Source organism: Antennarius striatus, chromosome 1 (genome assembly GCF_040054535.1).
Source record: "Antennarius striatus isolate MH-2024 chromosome 1, ASM4005453v1, whole genome shotgun sequence".
NCBI lineage: Eukaryota > Metazoa > Chordata > Actinopteri > Lophiiformes > Antennariidae > Antennarius > Antennarius striatus.
The window spans coordinates 15,517,588-15,539,410 of record NC_090776.1 but is presented as its reverse complement, the minus strand read 5'-3'; the positions used below and the strand labels follow the sequence as shown (position 1 = coordinate 15,539,410).

The following is a 21,823-nucleotide window of genomic DNA, read 5'->3' as shown; positions in this document are numbered from 1 at the left end:
CCCCTCCTATGGGTTTACACAGAGTTAGTGCAAGATATGCTCTGGGAGTGAGAGTGCACGGATAAGCGGCACGCTGCGCATCGGTGTCACAGAACAGGCTTACCATTGAGGGTTAGCATTTTCCAAGTGGGACCGAATGCGGGTTTTTCGCTCTCCTTTTTGCGTCGTCCTCCGCCTTTACGATCTTTTGTAACCTTGCAGATCACTGATGCTGCTCCGTGAACTTGAAACATGACAGGACAAGAGTGTCTCCTTGCGTTCACCTCGTCTGCGCCTTCATCTTAACAGGTAGACGGGCTGAGTTGGTGGTGGGGGAAGAGAGGAAAAACACCGGTTTTCTCGGAACGTGTAGCCTGTACGGGAGATATATGTGTGGTTTTTTTGTGTGTTTTTTTTAAACCAATCTAATGGAAGACACCACGAACCTCTGACCACCTGGATGTGTCTGCTGGAGAGCGACGCTGAGCACCGCAGGTGGCACAGTTAGATCCCGTCCATTCCTGAAGTTGCAAAGGGGGGAATGGAACTGCGACATATGCAGCCTCTGATTTACTTCATTTTTAGAGACCAGCTGCTATTACTCAAAACCTGTTCCAGGACCTGGTTATTCCTGTGAGGCGATTATTGCCCCCCCCCCCTCCACTTCTTATTTCCTGGACCTAAACCTAGATCTGACTGAGGAGGATGTCTTTACACGAATAGACAGACACACTGATTGAGAAGACTATGAGCTGACACACTCGTTTTTCTTCCTGCGCTGTAACGGATTTGGGTATGTACGATACACAATGGTCTCAGTTGATAACTCAGAATTCTAAATTATAAGGTTTTTTTTTTTTTTTTTTTTAATTTTTTTTTTTTAGGTTTCATTCATACGAATTCATTCTATTTAGAAGCCCAAACACATCTGTTTAAATTTGGACGCGTTTTAAGTTTTTAATTAGTTTTTGATTTTGATTTTGATTTTTTTGGGATGTTGTGTTTGAGGAGCAGAAGACGTGGAGCATTTAAGAGCAACAGACATGCATGGCTGGCTAAATGGTTGCTTTTTTTTTTTTTTTTTTTTGCTTTTCTATTCTGAAGTGTTGATTAAGGCCTTTAGGTAAATTTAATATAATATAAAAAACCTGGACTGCAAGGAGAGAGGTTTGTTTGTTAACTACATTGAAGTCTTGTTCATGGTGAAATTATTTCACTTAAGAGAAACTGTCTGTCATGTATTCATAGGTTTTTTCCGAGGAAGAGTGCTCACATCACATGCGAGGGAGTCATTGCCTGTGACAGTGTGGGATAGCAACCTTTTGAGTTGTGAAAGCTGGAAGCGCATTTACACCGTCATGGATCTAAAAGATTATTTCCTGTTGGGCACTCTGCTTGCCTGCTTGTGGATAGATCCTTCAATAGCCCAAGAACTGATCTACCCCATCCGAGAGGAGTTACAAGAAAATGTCCTAATTGGAAACATACCAAAGGACCTTAACATTTCTCACACAAACACTGCCACTGGAGCAAGTGCTAATTTGGTGTACCGACTCGTCTCCAAAGCGGGAGATAACCCTCTGGTCCGCGTTCTGAGCAGCACTGGTGAGATCTTCACAACATCAAACCGAATCGACAGGGAAAAGTTGTGCCCTGGTCCATCGTTTGAGGACAGCGAGTGCTCATTTGAGATTGAAGTGGTAGTTCTGCCTAATGATTATTTCAGACTGATAAAGATCAAAATAATTGTCAAAGACTCCAATGATAATGCCCCCATGTTTCCATCCCCTGTGATAAACATCTCTATCCCAGAGAACACGCTCATTAACAGCCGCTTTTCCATTCCTTCTGCCACTGACCCAGACACTGGTCCCAACAGTGTTCACAAATATGAGCTGATCAACGGGCAAAGTGTCTTTGGCTTAGACATAGTGGAAACGCCTGAGGGGGAGAAATGGCCTCAACTCATTGTGCAGCAAAATCTGGACAGAGAGCAGAAGGATACATATGTGATGAAGATCAAAGTGGAGGATGGTGGTAGTCCACAAAAATCCAGCACTGCCATTCTCCAAGTTACAGTAACAGATGTCAATGACAACAGACCGGTGTTTAAAGAGAGCCAGATAGAGGTTCACATACCAGAGAACTCTCTTATTGGCACGTCTGTTGTGCAGCTTCAGGCGACAGATGCTGACATAGGAGTAAATGCAGAGATACGTTATGTATTTGGGACTCAGGTGTCTCTTAATACTAAAAGGCTTTTTGCATTAAATACAACATCTGGCCTAATTACAGTGCAGAGACTTCTGGACAGAGAGGATACTGCTATTCATAAGCTCTCTGTTTTAGCCAGTGATGGCAGCTCCAGTCCTGCCAGAGCTACTGTTACCATAAATGTGACTGATGTTAATGACAATCCACCTAATATAGACCTGAGATACATAATCAGTCCCATTAATGGCACTGTTTTCCTCTCGGAGAAGGATCCCATCAATACCAAGATAGCTCTCATCACGGTGTCAGACAAAGACACTGACATCAACAGCAAGGTCATTTGTTTCATAGAGAAGGATGTACCCTTTCATCTCAAGGCTGTGTATGACAATCAGTATCTATTAGAAACATCTGCCCTGCTCGACTATGAGGGGACCAAGGAATACAACTTTAAAATAGTAGCTTCTGACTCTGGGAAGCCGAGCCTGAATCAGACTGCCTTGGTGAGAGTGAGACTGGAGGATGAGAATGACAACCCACCTATTTTTACTCAGCCAGTTATTGAGCTGGCTGTTATGGAAAACAACAAACGTGACCTGTTCCTTACTACTCTAAGTGCAACAGATGAGGACAGTGGGAAAAATGCCGAGATTGTGTATCAGCTGGGACCCAATGCATCATTCTTTGATCTTGACCGCAAAACTGGGGTTCTGACGGCATCCAGGGTTTTCGACCGAGAGGATCAGGACAGGTTTCTCTTCACTGTAACTGCAAGAGATAATGGGACACCCCCTCTGCAGACACAGGCAGCCGTTATTGTAACCGTGCTGGACGAAAATGATAATAACCCCAAGTTCACTCATAACCACTTTCAGTTCTTTGTGTCTGAGAATCTTCCTAAGTACAGCACTGTGGGGGTAATTACTGTGACAGATTCAGATGCTGGAGAAAATGCTGCTGTTTCCCTCTCCATACTGAATGACAATGAGAACTTTATTCTGGATCCCTACTCTGGGGTGATAAAATCTAATGTGTCATTTGATAGGGAGCAGCAGAGCTCCTACACTTTCGATGTCAGGGCTCTGGACAGTGGAAGGCCTCCTTGCTCCTCAGCTGCCAAGGTGACCATCAATGTCATCGATGTGAACGACAACACTCCCATTGTCATTTATCCTCCCTCCAACACATCCTTCAAGCTCGTTCCTCTCTCCTCTATCCCGGGATCTGTAGTAGCTGAGGTGTTTGCTGTAGATGGGGATACAGGGATGAATGCAGAACTGAAATATACCATTGTGAGTGGAAATGACAAAGGGTTGTTTCGAATCGACCCTGTCACAGGTAATATTACTCTAGAGGAAAAACCAGCTGTGACTGACTTAGGCTTACACAGATTGGTGGTCAACATCAGTGACCTAGGATACCCCAAATCTCTCCATACCCTGGTGCTGGTATTTCTGTATGTAAATGACACTGTGGGCAACTCAACAATAATTCATGACCTTGTCCGACGCACCATGGGGACTCCAATTGATCGAAACATTGGTGAAACCAGTGAAACTTATCAAAGTGGTGACTATTTAACCATAATGATAGCCTTTGTTACAGGCGCTTTAGTAGTGATTATTGTCATCTTCGTCACTGTGCTGCTGCGCTGCCGCCATGCATCCAGGTTCAAAGCTGCACAGAGGAAAAAACAGGGGGCTGAGTGGATGTCACCCAACACTGAAAACAAACAGAACAAGAAGAAAAAGCGCAAGAAAAGGAAATCCCCCAAAAGCTCCTTGCTCAACTTTGTGACCATTGAGGGGAACAAACCAGATGACCCTGCCCACGAGCCAATCAACGGAACGATCAGCCTGCCAACCGAGCTGGAAGAGCAAGGGATCGGACGCTTTGATTGGAATGCCACACCTACCACAACCTTCAAACCCAGCAGCCCAGATCTGGCCCGGCACTACAAGTCCGCCTCACCACAGTCAGCCTTCCACCTCAAGGCCGACACGCCGGTATCTGTGAAAAAGCATCACGTGATTCAGGAGCTCCCATTGGATAACACATTTGTTGGGGGCTGTGACACCCTTTCCAAGAGGTCCTCCACAAGCTCCGACCACTTCAGTGCCTCAGAGTGCAGTTCCCAAGGAGGTTTCAAGACCAAGGGGCCCATGCACACCAGACAGCAGGTAAAAGAGCATTTTTACTGGTCTATAAGTACTGCCTATAACTGCCCAGTCCCACAGTGCTAAAATGCCAGTTTAAATTACACACTGTAGTTGATGTAAAACGAGAAAAAAGTGCAGAAGACATCCGGCCTGAGCAAGTTTCACCTTTTTTTTTCTTTTTTCTTTTATCCTAACAAAGTTGGAAAAAAAAGGTAACTTGGACGATTTCTAAGCAATGGAGTTAATTATGGACTCAACAATCACATGCATAATCTGGGGGACATAATTATAGACTGATGTTTTGTCATTAATATCTGTTGAATTCATATATTTAACAAAATGCAAGTGGGTGAGTGATTGCCTTGCCTTATTTTATCTATACAGCAGCCAGTTAAACCACTGGTAAAATGTGCTTACATAATATTAATTGTGACTCAGTGTTCTTTGTGAAAGAAACATTTTTTTCTTGCCTATCTACTCAGATCACAGTCTTCATCATGGATAAATGCTGCACACATTGTCCAAAAACTTAGCTGACTATTCACCTCTTTCTTCATGAAACCCTTGAGTGTATTCATGTATTTTTGTTTTTCTTTGTTTTTGATGTGTATTGCAATATCACTAAGACCTTTTCAACACCTGCAGCAATAACAACAGTCAATGATTAGTCTGCCAGGGTGGCATTGTGAATGTCACTGTAGGCTCTGCCACATCATCTAAGCTTGAATTAAATGCCTTTTCTCAAAGCACACTAGCAAACTGAGTGAAGCTTGTCTTTAACTTGATACACATCCAATTCAAAAAGGATTAGCCAATAATGAGGCTCAAATTTCAGTGTAATCCATGCTTTTTTTTAAATGAAAGCCTTATTAATTTTTCTGCTAATAAAGAAGCAGCATACAACCCATTTCTAATCTATCGGAACACACGTGGACAACTACAAGGAGCAGCAAAAAAAGGGGGGAGAGAGTGTACAGGGAGAAAGTGAGGCAGAGTGAGAGTTGTCAGTGGGTCAGGTTCTACGGGTGGTGGTACTGAACCTGTAGGTGGCAGTGTTGCGCCACATGGCACACCCTGGCATTGCGCCAACCTGCAGTGGATTTATAAATGCAAGGGAGGGGAGTGTAACCTGTGGTTGTGTTCTTAGTGAAATACTCTTGCCTAATGATGTGGAGGCTGCACATGGAAGATTGATAATACCAGTTAGATATGTGAGTGATAAGATCTATCCGGAAGGGGAAGAGTGGAATTACAGGGGTGACACTATGCGACTCCTCTTGAATCATACCTCCAGGTCACTGCTTCTGGGGTCGCATTTAATGTGTTTTTCTGTGGGCAGCAGCAGTCAAAAGAGACATTTAGTTTAGATTCATTTGCTTGGAGTGTTGGTGTCAGTGTGTGTGTGTGTGTGTGTGTGTGTGTGTGTGTGTGTGTGTGTGTGTGTGTGTGTGTGTGTGTGTGTGTGGTTGTCTGGGGATATGTGTGACAGAGGGACAAAACAAGGTGATGAAATAACTAACGTTGAGGGAATTTAACCCTAGGGGATGACACATGAGAAATGACATGACACCGTACTGTAAGCACAACATCATTGATTTGGTCAGTCACTCCACAATTCCATACAATAGTTATTGTAATCAATAATTCTGAGAAATGATTTAAAGACACGCACAATCTGTTTCATATAGTGCCACTAGTAATATAAATAATGCACTGTTGCAGGTATGTCTGATCATACATGTTTCTTTCTATATTGTGATCAATATTTGTACTTGTATCTAACATAATGATTGAATATGACCTAAAGCTGTACATCCAGTGGTTTTCTTTTTTTTTGTTGGACTTTAGGTTTCCAATCCATCTTTATTAATGCTGTTAACTATTTTTAGGAGAATTATGCTTCCTAAAATACTACTTATTTATTAAATGATTTAAAAATGTTTTTCAGACAAAATCCTTTGCCATAAAACATCTAGGGGAACAGCAATATTTTTCTCTTTAGCCATATTGCATCTATTAATCAAACCAGTATCCCCTTATATATTGACTGCACACAAGGGTACATTTTTTGCTGTCTCAGGTTCACCGTTATTATTTCTGCCTTTTTTCTCATAACTAATATCCATTTTTAGAAATTTGTGATGAGAATTCTTGAAGAGTATTTTGTAGAATCTTGGTCATAATTATGGATGAAGGATTAAGGATGAGAATCCCACCACATGTTTGAGGTTAAATGGCCATTATTGATTGTGGTTAGAATGTTTGCTCTAACTGTCTCACTGAAAAGAGCAGGATATGCACTCAATTCTATATTTTGATTATTTTGCACAATGCAACCATTTGTTGTGACACATGAAGGAGATAATTTTTCATGAACATTAAGTCATCCAATACTGTAAAGGTTTTGCATTCTGCCATTCTTGCACTCTGAGTGTTGAATAAGAGAAAAACAACCAAGACTTGTTTTCCCTTAAAGAAAGGAGTTAAGACAAAAATAGCAATTAGTTTGAACAAATCTTTAAACACACTTCATATCCAAAAGATAATATCAGATTATGGTGTCATATTCCCTGCAGCGTCTGATTGAGAAGATAATACTACATTAGACGATTTATTAAATACATATAGGATGAAAATGACTATCATTGAAAGTTACTGTGAGTTTCTTTGCAATAGTTTTTGGGGAACAATGAAAATGAAGTTTAGAAAGTTGTTTAAGTATCACACAATATTACCCATTGCAAAGGGATACATTAGAGTGAAGTTTAGCAGATAATTGTTCCCATTTGAATAATAAACCATTATTAATCACCAGTTGTTGTCTGAGGTTGATATGAAATAAGCAGTTAAATGAAAGATAATATTCAAAAAAAGAAATGTATAAAACTGAGGGAATGGGTTTTTATAAATTACCCTTATCCAAATCGAAAAGCCATTTTGTTCCATTCCTCAAGAGTCACTCCCATGCAGCATCAGCACCAATCAATAAATGTAGAATCTGAATAGAAATTGATAAAGCCATTAATAAAGACATTGATTAAGTACAGGCTGAAAAGAGGTTTTTAAGATCTTGGTTTTTTCACGCCCTCAAAATTTAAGACATGATAAAAGGAATAAGAGATAAATGAGCCATCACAAACACATGTCTACTGGAGGCAGCTTTATAGGGATGATAGTGTATGCTCACAGCAATAGAAGCAATCCTTTCCTTTCTTTTTTCCCCCACTTATTATTTACCCTCCAGGGACCTGCATTAGTGTAAACAACATTGAGGAAAAAAAGCATGGAAATACTGTCCTAGATTCAAAAGGCAACACAAACATTCAGGAAACCATGTATTATAGCAGTTTCACCATCAGTCTAACTTGCTTTCTTTCGGTAGACTAGCAGGGAGACATAGCTGGGTTCACTAACATAACATCAGCCCAGCAGCTACATGTTAACCATGTTCTACAAATCAGATTCCAAAGCTTGAGTTATGGACACATCATTGTAAGGGCTCAAAAGTAAGCATAAGTATAATAATTGCTTAGTAGTCCGATTTTATGTTCTCACAATTCAGCATTCTCATGAAATAATGACAGTTGCAGATGTGAATATAAAAGGTTGTGTATTGTCTAAGTTGGTGGGTATACACAAAACATGTATTTGTTCACCTACTCTAACTCAGTCCATTTGGATTTTTATGATATTGTGATATATGTAAGGATGCAAAAATGATGAACTGCATATTGTGCCTGTACAATATAGATATGGCCTTAGTACATCTACTGGTCGTTAAATTTTCTTTCAGAGATGGTTTGCAAAGACTAGTAGACTAGCGTTGACATAGAAATGCAAGGGATTTCTTCTTTTCATGGTCATTATTTATAATTAATAAAAAAATCTAATTTGTAAAGCAAAGAAAAATAAATTACTCAGGGAAAAAGGCAGTTTTTTCATACTCTGATGTGGTCATTTATAAGACAAGAGTGCCAAATGCATCGCCAGTGTTTCAGATGGTGCAGCTTTAGTCTAGGGTAGAATGTCTTTGGAATCCTACTCTTGAAGGATTTTAGTGATGACAAAACAAGCCCTGTTGTTTGCAGATAATCACAAGTGATCCCAATCAGGAGAGGCAAATAAAGTAAAGCTATTTATTACAGCAAATGATAGATAATTACAAGAAATTATGTGCCATAATTAGTCTGTCAGATAGTCTTGTTGATTAAACTCTTCAGAGAGATTGTGATCGAAGAGCATCAACCTTGAGCAGCAGCACCAAGATACTGTACATTCCTCCAATAGAATCTAGAACCCTGCGTCTGGTTGTGATGGTTGATGACTCTGCTGAGACTGACAAGGCTAATGAAGGGCTTACTCTGTGAAGACCAGATGTTAGGGCTATTGTAATTTGGGAATTTGTCAGTAATATTAAACATTTTACATTCAAAAGGAAATTTTAAAATTTACAAATAGAATATTGTAACATATCCAAAGTTGTTTAAATCAATCTACTGGACTTTAAGAAAATTCTCCTCTCATCCAAGAGACTTTTTCAGTTCAGAACTGAAAAAGCCTCTTCAAGAAACTTTCCAGTTGATTGATTTAAACAGGTTTGCATAACTTTGACTTGGATAACTGAGAACCTACACAGAGATATTGTTACATATTAATGAAATAAATGAGCAAAGCAAGTATTACACATTCAAAATAATTAAGAACCATAATGTACTTGTGACAGAGTTTGTAACATGTTGCCATCTGTTGACTTTCTTGTCGTAAGGAACTTTTTTGCTCAATATTTTCATCAAAGTTTACTGGACATCTTTTGTTGCTAGCGTAACAAGTTTGAACCTTTTACAGCCTGCTGAACCCCACAGCTTATCATGCTAATATTTTGAGCAGAGGTTTGTTCAGAGATACTGAAACAAGTGGGAAGTGGAGCTGAAACGGCGACTGATCATTTGAGCATTATTTGATTTTTTCGAACTCTAACAATACCACTGGCAAGGTTGGTGACGTCTGTCTTGTTTTCAGACATTATTCACACATTTGTCAGTGATGCTGGCTTAGCTTTGTAGTGCTATAGTCATACACAAAGCAAAAGTGAACACATGACTTTTTTTTTTTTCAAAAGAGAATGACACACTATAATATCACCCCCTGTACCATTCAAGCAACAATTAAGATATCATCACAGATGATACATCTCACAAACTCCTACTTGATGGAAATTGGAAGGTTGTGAGGGCCACATATTGGAAACTTGAAAGAATCAGAGGTATGGAAAGAATATTTAAAATAATTGTAGCAAATTAAAGGTGTGTCACTGTGCTATTGGGTAAGTGTGACCAGCTGTTGAGAATGGCTTTTATCTCCATTGATACCTCCGAACAATGACGACAGACACTATAGCTTGAGCATGCATAATAAAAGTAAATGACAAGAAGGAATAAGACATTAAAGAAGCGAGCAAAGGAATAGTATTCCTGCCTGAAATGTCACTAAAGCTGTGATCATGTTAGACATCATGATTTAATGCAGCCTTATTGAATTTAATATTTTTTCAGTCCAAATTTAATGAAACCATTTCGATAGTATAAAATTAATGAAGGTCAGGTGAAAAAGCAGTAAACTTAGGTATTTCATCTTTGCCTCATTTAGTTTTAAAAAACAAAACAAAACTGTCTGTTAAGAAGTTGAAATTTTTGTTTAAGAGATCATACATTATCATTAACAACTCGAGAGTGCCAAATGGCAATCTGTCAATGTGACATTTTCACTTTAGCTTCTGTTAAGATGTTGTTGGAATAATACCATATGAGGCCTTTCAGCCACATAATTCATCTTCTCAAATATAAACTTATATTAAAAAAAAACCCGTAAAGAAAAAATGTAATGACAATCAGCATATGCTGACTGCTGCTGCATTATTGAGTTATTGAGCAATTTTACTGTAATTTTTTTTTTTATAACTGTTATAGTAGAATTGTACCTTACACAAAAACTTTACTATTACATTTCTTCCTCTTGCTTTTTTTGTCAGTGGGCAGGCATTGTTTGTGTCATCTGAAAATTTATTTCAACCAGCAATTGTTATTTTTGTTTTAATTTTCATCATTTTTTCTGTCTGCACACCAGTCACATATAATTTACCTTCAGACTTTCTGAGCATCTTAACAAAAAACTTTTCTGACAGTACTTGTCACAAGAAATGAGTGCTCCATTAAATATTGCAACGATGTAGGATCACAGGTAAAGTGCAGGATGAGCGAAAGCCTGTGAGGAAGAGCAGAGAATCATTGGCAGAGTGCTCCTGGTTTTGTCTTGTCATTGCATTTAATGAATGGACATTCTATGCAAACAGGAGTTTGTACAGACTATTGTAATTACGGAGCCTTGGGGGAGTCGTCCTTCTTGTGCAGGTTCATTTGCCACATTAATAAGGGGATTAGTAGTACGTACGGGGGTTGATGGCAGGTGGAGAAGTTTGAGAAGATTAATGAACTATGACAATGTTGCACCTGAGGGGAAAAGTCTGTTGCAATATCTTCTGGGTTGTGCTGACAATGAGTTTGCCAGTGTAAAAGAGGAAGATGGAGAGAGGCTAGTGATTGTTCCTGACTGCCATCATATATACTTTTCTCAGCTTTCTTGTCACTCTGTCGAGATTCCGTGTTTGTGATTTCTTATTCTGTCCATGTCCATGAAACTGTCAGCTTAAGATGTTCCAGTGGATTTCAGGAAAGCAGACTCATTTTTTCATATGAATTAATGGTTAAAGTGTATGCACATATATGAAGCCAACTAACCTATAATGTGCATTTTTAGATTATATCAGTTTAATACTGAACAAACAACACATTGACATACCATGTAGAGTAAGATTTGCTTTATTCTTCAAGTGTGTAGGCTGAAATGTAGTACAGCATATCCAGAAAACAAATGTAGCTGGCAGGGAATTGTAAGCTACTAAATTGTGTTAGTGAGATTGCTATCAGAAATTTAAATCATGAAAATTCAGTGTGGGTTATAATCAGGTAGTGGGTGGGAATACCACCAGAGTAGATTATTGCTCCGATTGTCCAGGTTTGTCTGCATAAAAGAACAAAATAAATCAAAACCCCTTGTTGTGGTACACTGGCTAAACTATCATTTCATTTGTGTTTTTAATAGATGAAGCATGATTAATTATTAACATATTTAATTTATATACAGTGCGCTCTCGTTCCTCGCGGGTAATGCGTTCCAGGAACCACACTCGATTAATGAATTCCGGGATAGAACAACAAACTATTTATCTTATTATTTACGGTAATTTAAACATTTATGAACACTTTCCATACTGATATTAAAGTATGTTCTATCTGTTTTACCTGTTTCCACACTCTTATCGACTGTTTAAAGCACTTTTGTGTCTCACGTAAGTCCGAGACTCATGGAACATAGCGCATTTCCGGTTGCCGTCAGCCAATAGAATTGCGCGTACAGTCTCACGTGACTGCCTACCAAAAATCCGCGATGAGGTGAAGATGCGAGTGTTGATGCGCGAATGCGCGAGGGTGCACTGTGTGTGTATATATATACTGTATATAAAGTTGTCTGTTCTGTAACAATGTCTGGATGGCCAATACACATATGATGGCAAATTACCAGGAATTACATTTAATTTTTTGTGAACATTTTGTTTATTTTCATTTGTATCTACATTTGCTCACTGTCTCATCTTGTCACTATCATGTGTTATTGTTTGAAACACATACAGTACAAATTTGATATTGACAAAATGTCATCAAAATGTCATGTGTTTGCATCAATGTGTTTTTCTTGTTTGTCCTCGACTTTTGGCCTCGCAATATATCTCAAATTCATCATCCATTTAAGTGATTTCTCAAAGCAAAGTGATTGATGATCAGTCTTCAGGCTCTTGCTTTGTGAAGTTTAATGGATTGCTCGCGCACAAAAAACAGTCATTATGTCTTTTGTGGTACTGCCATTACTTAATTCATCTCCATGTTCTTGCTAATTCACCAAACATATTTCTCATTTTTCTAAGGCAATCAATCAAGTTGACATATGAGCATCATATTTTTTTTCAAACACTGCATGATGAGAAAAAAAAATGCTTGTAGCTTAAAACACTTACAATAACTTGACTTAACTGACTTCTTTTAAATTTTCCTAAAAATAAGAGTAGAGGGTGGAAGAAAATGTTTCTTGACTACTTGCTTGTCTAGAGAAAAAGATGATTTTAAATGATGAAGTTATGATGCTACTTCATTGTTTGAATGCCCCTCATCCCCCACCCTAAAAACACATCTCTCCTTTCCACTTTCTTGTCCCTTCCACACCTATCTTCTTTGTCTCAAACCCACACCTTTCACCCATGTTTTATTGGGGCCTGTGTTGTTAGATACAATGTAAAATCGCCAAGGGTGTGTTCATTGTTGTGTTGAAGGTGCTTTATTTCTACACGTAGCCTACTTTTCCTGTTAACTGCCCATCTTGAGCATTCTTCCTGTTACCATCTTGAGGACAAAGTGGTGCTGTAAGTCCTGACATGACAAACCCATAGGGAGACACAGCCTTGCCACTGGGTTGTTAGGTCAAGTGACACACACAGGCCACTGTTCTGTCACTAGTATGTGCTGGTGTCTAGACTATTTGTGATGATGGCATTGCCACCCCCGTCCCCCACCCCTTCTCAAGCAAAAAGCCTCACTTGACTTGAAATGTGACTGCTATTGATTGCTTTGCCACTAGGCCCCATAGCTCACAAAGACTGTGTAACCCTCATCAATGTAAATCTTGTATATATGATGTTTTATGTAAATTGAACTCCTGGTAATTTTGCCTAATGTGCTGTGGTAAACAATAATGGACTTGTTTTATTTTGTTTCATTTATTTGCTCTGCTCCCCCCCCCCTTTTTTTTCAGTGATGGGTATACATTTATTACACCTGAAATAAACTCTGCTAGTTATTCAGTATACACTGCAGCTTCTCTTGTCTTTAAAAACTTTATTTGAACACTCCTATTCTATATTCATAACTTCATAATAAATGTGTCAAATAGATAATTTCTTTCTTGTTTTAATTTGTCTGTTCTTGTGTGATGTGGAAAGTCATTCTATCAGCAGGCATGTTTCAGTCAGGCTACCATGTCTTAACCATTTCAAATCTGCAGTTACTCATAAACGAGTGGTCTTGATGGGCGTTATTCACAGCTCTGTATTTTAAGGGCAAAACAAATGCTTTCTATTTTAAATAAGGCACACAATTTAACCAACATATCCAAAACGTACTGTAGATGAAGCTAAATAGATAGATAGATAGATAGATAGATAGATACTTTATTAATCCTGGAGGAAATTGTACATATCAACTGCTCAGGTATTATTACATCACGAATAAATACTGGATTAAACACCAGGAGAAAAAGAAACACTGACATCACAGGACAGATCACAAGACATACACTACACTAACAGACACATGCAGCACTAACAGGACTTACCCCTCAAAGTTTCAGTACGGTTATATATTAATTGTTTGGTGCTAAAATACTCCTTTCAAGGACATGCTTGTGTCCATACTTAATCTAATATAAGTGCATACAGTCGTCTTCTTCCTCTGTGTGTAACTGAATCAATGTAATGAATAACATCTGGTATGATTAGAATAACAAATTAACTGCAAAAATCTCCATTAAATTTGAATGCCATCTTGTGCCTACATCGTTACAAGGTTTTCCTTATCCACACTGTCGTAGTCTTCATCTTCATTACCAGTGGCACCACCATAACAAAAACTAACCCACTCAAATTTATTGTATGTAGTACCCATGAAATATTAGAGAAAATAAACCATTGGGGCACATTTTCTTCCCTTTTTATATCCAAGGAAGCACATTTTTTGACACATTTGTTAATCTCCTGCTACCTTCCAGTTTAAGAATTATGGTTGTGTCACCTCTCGCTGGTCTTTACTGAGAGATAGAGGGGGTAGAGTGGCTTTGAAAGTGCCACGCCAACATATCTATGGAAAGTAGGCCTAACTCAGCTTAATCTGTCCACTCTGGTGAAAGCCAGACGCAGAGCTTAGTCGTCATCTCAGTGAAGAAGAGGAGGGGAAGGGCAGAGCGATAAATAAATAAATATAGGCTATAAAGTTTGACCTCATCTATACGGTCACTTTCAAAAAGCTGTATGCACTTAGTGACTGGAATTTAAAATGTGATTTCTGATCTAAAGCATAATCATATTGCCAGTACTTTTCCAAACAGGAAAAAAGGCCATACTCATATTGGATCTCTGAACATTTTTTTCAGAATCAGTGTCTCAATCTCATTTGGCCACATTTTCAAATAATATAGAATCCTTGTGGAATTGGGAAATGGTGGGTTTTTGTGCTGACTATATTTGCATGCAGACCATAATGGAGTTGGTCTCAGATATGACCTCTGCATGTATAATCTGGTTAGTGATTACAAAGAGCCAGTATTTTTCTGTGCAAAACATTCTTCAATTGTTTTTCCACTGGTGAAATCCAACATGTAAATTTTGAGACAAAAACTTGAACTTGAAAATTAACCAGTCAAGTCACCAAATGTAATAAAAATTGTGATGTTATACACAAAGTAAAACAACATACAGTATGTGCACAAACATTCAGCACATTTATTAAAACACTATTCACATTGTTCTTTCTGTACAACTTTGTCATCATGGGATTGATTGTACATGCCATCAGAACATCCTCTCCAACGATTATCCACAGAATGATATCACATGCCTTTTTAACATTGTTTGCAGAGAAATCAGATTAATTCCGCCCTTGGTCTGTCCTCTAAAAAGCAATTCTTTCATTATGCTGCAATGGATTGTGCAGTAAGCCAATGGGTGACTGATGAACCATAGGTGGCCAAATATATGATCCCCATGCAAGGGTTTAAGAGGAATTCAGAATGTTAACTCAAGGTAGAGTAAAATAGATCAAGATAAAAATAGTCTTTGCAATTATTGAACACATGCAAACGGTTTTATTACTCTGGCAACTACTGTATATTACTGTATGATTTTGGGTACTACATGTAAGCAACCACCTATTTACACAATAATATAATGTGCAACTACCCTCATATAAAAGAAAATAAAAAAGTCCCTCCAAAAACGTTTCCTACTTATTTGGTACATTTTAGCATCAAAGGACTCAAGTCAACTTTTTCATTTTCCATTAGGTCAAAGTAACCGGTACCAGCATTTTTGGTGTTACATTTAATTTAATTTAATTTAATATACTGGTTTGATCCCCGAAGGGAAATTAAGAACACACACTCTAGCTACTGATTACAAACGCATGCATACATATATATTTGTGAGTACAGGCCCCTGTATCACACACATACACAAAGGGGCCTGTAGGCATGCAGGGGAGGTAGAGTGGCAGGCAGCTCCTTCTTGGTGCGCCTCAAATGAGCAATTTGTAAAGGGGACGGCACCTTGCTCAAGGGTGCCTCAGCAGTGCTCCGGAGATGAGCTGACACCTCCCCCTGTCAGCTCACCTCCGGGTATTTTTGGGGGGGTGGGAGCGGGAATCGAACCGCCGATCTTAAATCATAGGACGACCCACTCTACCGCCCGCTTTACCACTGAGCCACTGCCGCCCCACATGCATTACATTACAAAAAATCTCAGCTGACACCAAAAGGTGATGCAAACAAAACTTGCATGCTTTAATGGTTTAGAGAGAGCTCTCAACCATCTTGCCCAGCATGAAGTAATGTCCACCATTTTTAAATGGCCAGGCTTTGCAACATTTTTTTTATTCAACGGAGAGATTACAGAAAGGGACAGTCCTACAAACCATACTTGTCGATTTAGGGGTGCAGACATTCCTACCTTGGTGGACAAAGATATATATTGCACAGAAGATGATACACCCACAATCATATACTGGTGCCATTGTCTGATTCAAAATGATCTCCAGAAAGTTATGTGAAAGCTGAAATCATAGTACGGACTGCGTCATGGAGACATTGTTGGTGGTGCATACTACTTTGCTGCACTGAGGCTGGAATTCAAGAACTTTATTCTGAGGTCTATGTCAGCACTTTAATGATTCTTTATGATTTTAAGACACTGCTTTTCAAATGTAATATTTTTCTTAAAGAAGTACTTATATTAAGAACAGGTATTTTAAATAACCTTTTTTTTTAATTAATGCAGGATCTAAATGGAGGAGGTTCTGGACAAACCGAAATTAGTATTTTCTAATGTCTGGGTTAGGGCTCGGTTAAACACCTGACTTAACTTCACTAAAACAGTCATCAGTCTGATGTTAATGGACTGAAGGAAACGCAGGATCAGTCGGATGTGTCAAGACATTTCAAGGGCCAGATAGTTTAAGCTTTGTATTTTATATTTCCTGTGGTTGATGTACACAAATTTCCCTCAAGTGACAGCATGATCTAGTCCCACTGACATTTTCCTCTTGTGTTATCTTTCTTTTATCTTGTCACTCATAGTTTCTCTTTTGGTATAAAAGTGAGGAAAGGTGAGTGCAATTCTTGGATTGAAATCCCAAATGTATTTCACTCAGGGAATCTTTCAGTGTTTGACTTGACCAGTCCAGCTTCCTTCAGGAGAGCTATGGGTTAAGTTCTGATGAAGACAACATCCTTCCAATTTATTAAATTAGTCCGATCTCTAATGAAGGAGGAATTTATGGCTAGACCACTTTTGTATAATTTTTCTTCAGAAAAACTATTATTTTTGTGTCATAAGATCGAAGGAAATTAGTTTTACTGCTTTGATTCATGCACATGCAGAGCAATTAAACTCGTGAAAATGCAATGCTTATGTAGAAAATTTCAAGTCAGCCAGCTCTGTTTCAGAAAAAAAGTATGTTGCAACAGAGATGTGCATCTCCTGCGATCATATCCATGCAATTATCTTCAACACACTCCTGATGACCAGGAAGGAGGCATGTGAAGACAGTAAACTCTGGGCTTTAGAGTTGGATGGTTGAACATCATCAGAACTTTGGACTTTTGGATCATCTCCATTATTCTTAAACCATGGATGAAAATATGGGCCCAGCATTTACAACAAGAGATGATCATGGCAGCTCTATCTGCTAATAACACAAAATTAGTGAGGTATGCAGGTAAAGTGATGGCCATCTAGTAATTCAGAAAGTAACTTATTCTCCTGATTCAGCACCCTCATACTACTATTTCTTTCTCAATATGAAAGAGAAGCTCATTAGTTACCTCTTTGCCCATAAAATATTTTGTGTAATATGTTAAAAACAAAAAAATAAATAAAAAATTCCACAAACCACAAAATTTCACAGCATCAAAACATGGACGGCTAACATGGACTACATGTATACATGCATATCCAGTCCTGCCAATATATCCACCTTGGCCCTACTTATTGAACCTTTAAACAGAGGACCATGATATTGAGATATGGGTTTTACAGGGAGTTTTACAGGGTGAATATTAGTTAAAAAATAAAAGCACAAATTTAAGTTGATGGGGTTTTGACTAAGCTTAAGTAGCACACAGTAATGAACATGAAAAATAGGAGCATTTCAACAGATACCATTGGGGTTTCTTTTCTGCAGACATAACAAGCTTGCTCCCAAAAATATAATCTGAAATCATAAACTGAAGTTTATGATCCCACATGATATTGTGTGGTGGCACTTTCCAGATTCTTTTTAATTGGCAATAAATTGGTGGCTGACTGTGTGCCCTTTAACTCTAAAATAAATCTAATTTGGCTCAAAAAAAGCTAGTCAAGCATTTCATATTAACAAAATAACTCCAATAGGAAGCTATTGTTTCAGCTTTACTCTCAACATCCGGAAATATTTGATTTTTCTGTATTAAAACTGACACATCACAAATGCAATTAAATATAAATTATTTCTCATGACTGGGTCAATGATATTAATTAATTGGTGATAAGGCTAATTAAACATTTCATCCTATGTACATTCTATCATTAATAGATTCCCTTCACTACAACAAGAAAAAGCAACAACACTCAGCATACAATGTTCTTTGGTGGAGAGCACAATGAAAGATATGAGTGAATTAGTAGATCTATAATGCTCTTCAGGGATCTAATTAGATCAGAAGTTGTGATGCATGACTGCTGGAAGGATGTGTGTCAACACACTCCTGTTCATTGTATAGACTCCAGATTTCTATTGATTGTATGCTTTGTCTTGAGCCGCAGGCATCAGCAGGCTACAGTGTAAGTTGTGTGCCATGCTTTTGTCTGGTGAGTTGAAGCAGATAAGGGTTGTGATAAATCTGAACGAGAATAAGCTGTCATAGGAGTGCTGCACATGGGAATATTTAACGCAAACATAAAATATGGCATGTCTGTTGTTTTATTGTCAAGGGTATAAGAAACGGCAGGGTTTTAAAATACTCCCAGCTCTTATTTTTGCACTTCCCTATCTCTGCAGCCCTCGCCTGCACATAAGCTTGCAGTCCTGCTCATCTTTGTCAGGGCCAAGGAGTGAACAAAAAAAAAAAAAAAAGGAAAGAAGAGGTGCTTTGCAATGAATGGTGAACCAGCACCTTATCGCAGCTAAGTAATATGCAAAGGTGTAAAACATTTGGCTAGCTTATTTAGATGAAATGATTTTGTCGTGGTTGTGCAGAGTTAGCGAGGGCTGAATCAAGTAGTGTGCTGGGGGATGGAAGAGGGAAGAGGTAAAAATTGGTTTCCCTATCTTGCAGCACACATACAGACCCAGCCTGGTTTCCTCTCTTTCCACAGACTCCTCTCTGATGATAACGTGGCCTGATAATGGATATATGCACCCAGATTTATTTTGTATTTCCTGCCAGCCACAGCTGCATTTCCAGGAAACTTCTACTTTATTTCATTTTTTATTTTTATTTTTTTAAGGTATGAGCTTCATGTCTGCTTTCAGCTGTGACATCCAAGTAGAACTGCATACCAGGAGCGGGGACAAAAACATTTGCCTTACAATAACAGAGGAGGATGTTCTTTTGAGACCTGCAACATTTACTGTAACAAATGTGTGAAGGCCCTAATGCATGTTCAGACAAAAGGAATAAATACTTGAGTGTTGATTTCCCTGCTGCAGTTTTCTGCCCACAGTATTTTTTGTCACATTTAGCATAATTGCAAAGAAACTAAGAGCACCGTTTCATTATAGGAGTCTCTCTGTTGTTGGCTTTGACTGTCTAACGATATATTAAGATTCTGAAATGAAATTTAGTCATTTATTTATTCATCACAGCTTGAAATTAAAGTTCAAATTTGCTAGAGCATGTTAAACAGCACAGTGTCTCACTCATGGATGTGCTGGATATAACACCACACTTCATTGTCTGCTCCTATTTCTCTTTGCCCATCTAATTTCCCATCTTTCTGTCATGTGACAAGTTGGTGGATCGGTGGGGTTTTTCAGTGTCTCAGAAACCAGTCCACCCTCTGTCCAGGGAACAATGTGTTTCATTCAAGACCACAGACTGGACTGTAGTTGCCTCAGGCATACATGACAAGAAACCTCCCCCTGTGAATGGAGCATGTGTGTGTCTAAACATGTACATGTGTCGGTCTGGTCATAATGGGACTTCATTCCCTCAGCACTTATTCAGAATTGCTCTCAGCTGTTCACCCATAGAGATCAGTGGCTTCCTTGTTCTGGTCCATATATTCACAGTAGGAAGTGCAAGTGTGTACTTGTGTGTTCTCTTATTAATAGCCCAGCCTCTGGGATAATATTCTTAATCAGAGCTGGACAGAAGGGATTTACAGCAACATGCTGGGCAGAGTTGACTGATTAATATCTTAGAGATGCATGTTCTTTGATCTTATGTTTACTTTGCGATTAGGAACACACAGTTTGAAGCTGTATCCTGTGGACAAGGAAGGACATTATTGATTAATAATGGGTATGTAGCATCAATTATTCTGTCAAACTGCCAGCAGTTTCATAGAGATAATGTACTTATGATGTATGCAGTGTAATATAGTTATAGTGATTGTCTTAGTTTATGAATAATAAATTCCTCTTAATAAGTGTATAGATTTTTTTCATACTGTATCTTTATATAAATAGTACATTTTTAGAAGCAAAGTTAATTATCTTCCAATGAGCTGAACAGCTTTCCTGTTTCGTAGGTCAAAAATAGAGACACAATATCTTCCCTGGAACAAAAGGGACGTGCACTGGTCATTACCTCACCATCGTGTGGAAATGTGTTCCTCTTATATGAAGTGTCATTAAGATATCTGGAGTTGATGATGCACTCTGGAACCAAATGCGATGCAGTCCAGGGTCAGTTTGTCACATACTGTTTTTAGCATGAATGCACACACATATTCTATTATTAATGTATCTTTTCCACAGTACTAACTTGGTCACCTCCTGCTATCAAAGGAACTCGGTCAGTTGCCTATTAGCTTCATTTTAAAAGCCCAGATGACTATAAAGTCATTTGAGGTCAACTCAGACATCCCAGTGCAACCCAACAATGTAAATATTTGTCAATGATTTAATATCTTGATATCTTGGGTCTTATCAGGATCAGCCACCAGTAATGTGAATGCATTATTTGGATAAATGTGGGCTTACCTTAACTAAATTACCAATCTATTTAGATTGCTGACATTCTTACAAATATAAGATGAAACCATCCATTTTTAGAGTTATTTGTAAGTGTATCCTTTCATGTTGTCAAAGGGGGTTTGGATTAGTTTAGAAATATCTGAGGAATTTCTGGTGACGCACACCACCATACCTCCTTCTGGAGGAATGAGGTTAGCGTTTTATACTACATAATACTTTGCCATGAAGAGTGTAAGGGAATTAGTAATAAACAGTGTATGTTATATACAGGTATTATGGGAAATATTGACCAACCTACAAAAGCAAAGCACTGATTTCATTGCGTTATTGATTCAGTGGTATCATGGCATAAATCTTTCTTTGGCTCGTGCATTTCGGTCAACATTAGTTTGGTAGTGATGATTTTAAGCAGAAATATTCACTCTGACTTAAATCAGTTTAAATAAGGAGAAAGTATCATTCTAACTACTGTTCCTAACTTCTTTTGATTTAACATTTTGAGTGTTTGTTACAATTTGTAAAAGAAAATGATCGCAGAAGGATTTCTAGAAGAGGCATATATATATATATATATATATATATATATATATAGTCCTCTAAGTACTGAAATTCCTGCCTCAATAACTGGCATTTGAATCATGCACACTTCATCAATTTAAAAGGAAAATACAAAGCATCATTTGATGCCAGAGCCTCTATTCTGCACCTGCTTTCCTGCATTAGAGCTTCACAAAAAGGAATCCTTTCTTCCTTCTGTGTGTGATGTGTGTATGTGTGTGATGTGTGTATGAAGGAGCAGTGGAGAGGTCACTGCCTTAATTGAATAATTGACTGGAAAAACTGACTATGGAAAAACATAGT

General features: G+C 38.3%; 1 protein-coding gene across 6 annotated transcripts in view; it reads left to right on the top strand.

The window, feature by feature from the left end:
* The first annotated feature begins 316 nt into the window (after positions 1 to 316).
* The window catches only part of LOC137599383 (protocadherin-9), a 236,245-nt gene continuing 214,738 nt past the window's right edge, over positions 317 to 21,823 (top strand). For 5 of the 6 annotated variants that reach the window (XM_068320294.1, XM_068320301.1, XM_068320286.1 and 2 more), the window contains exon 1: positions 317 to 4,373. In XM_068320294.1, coding sequence (XP_068176395.1) covers positions 1,179 to 4,373 — 3,195 coding nt within the window. In that variant the 5' untranslated portion in view covers positions 317 to 1,178. The remainder of the gene's footprint in view (positions 4,374 to 21,823) is intronic. The other variant, XM_068320310.1, reaches the window with a different exon arrangement.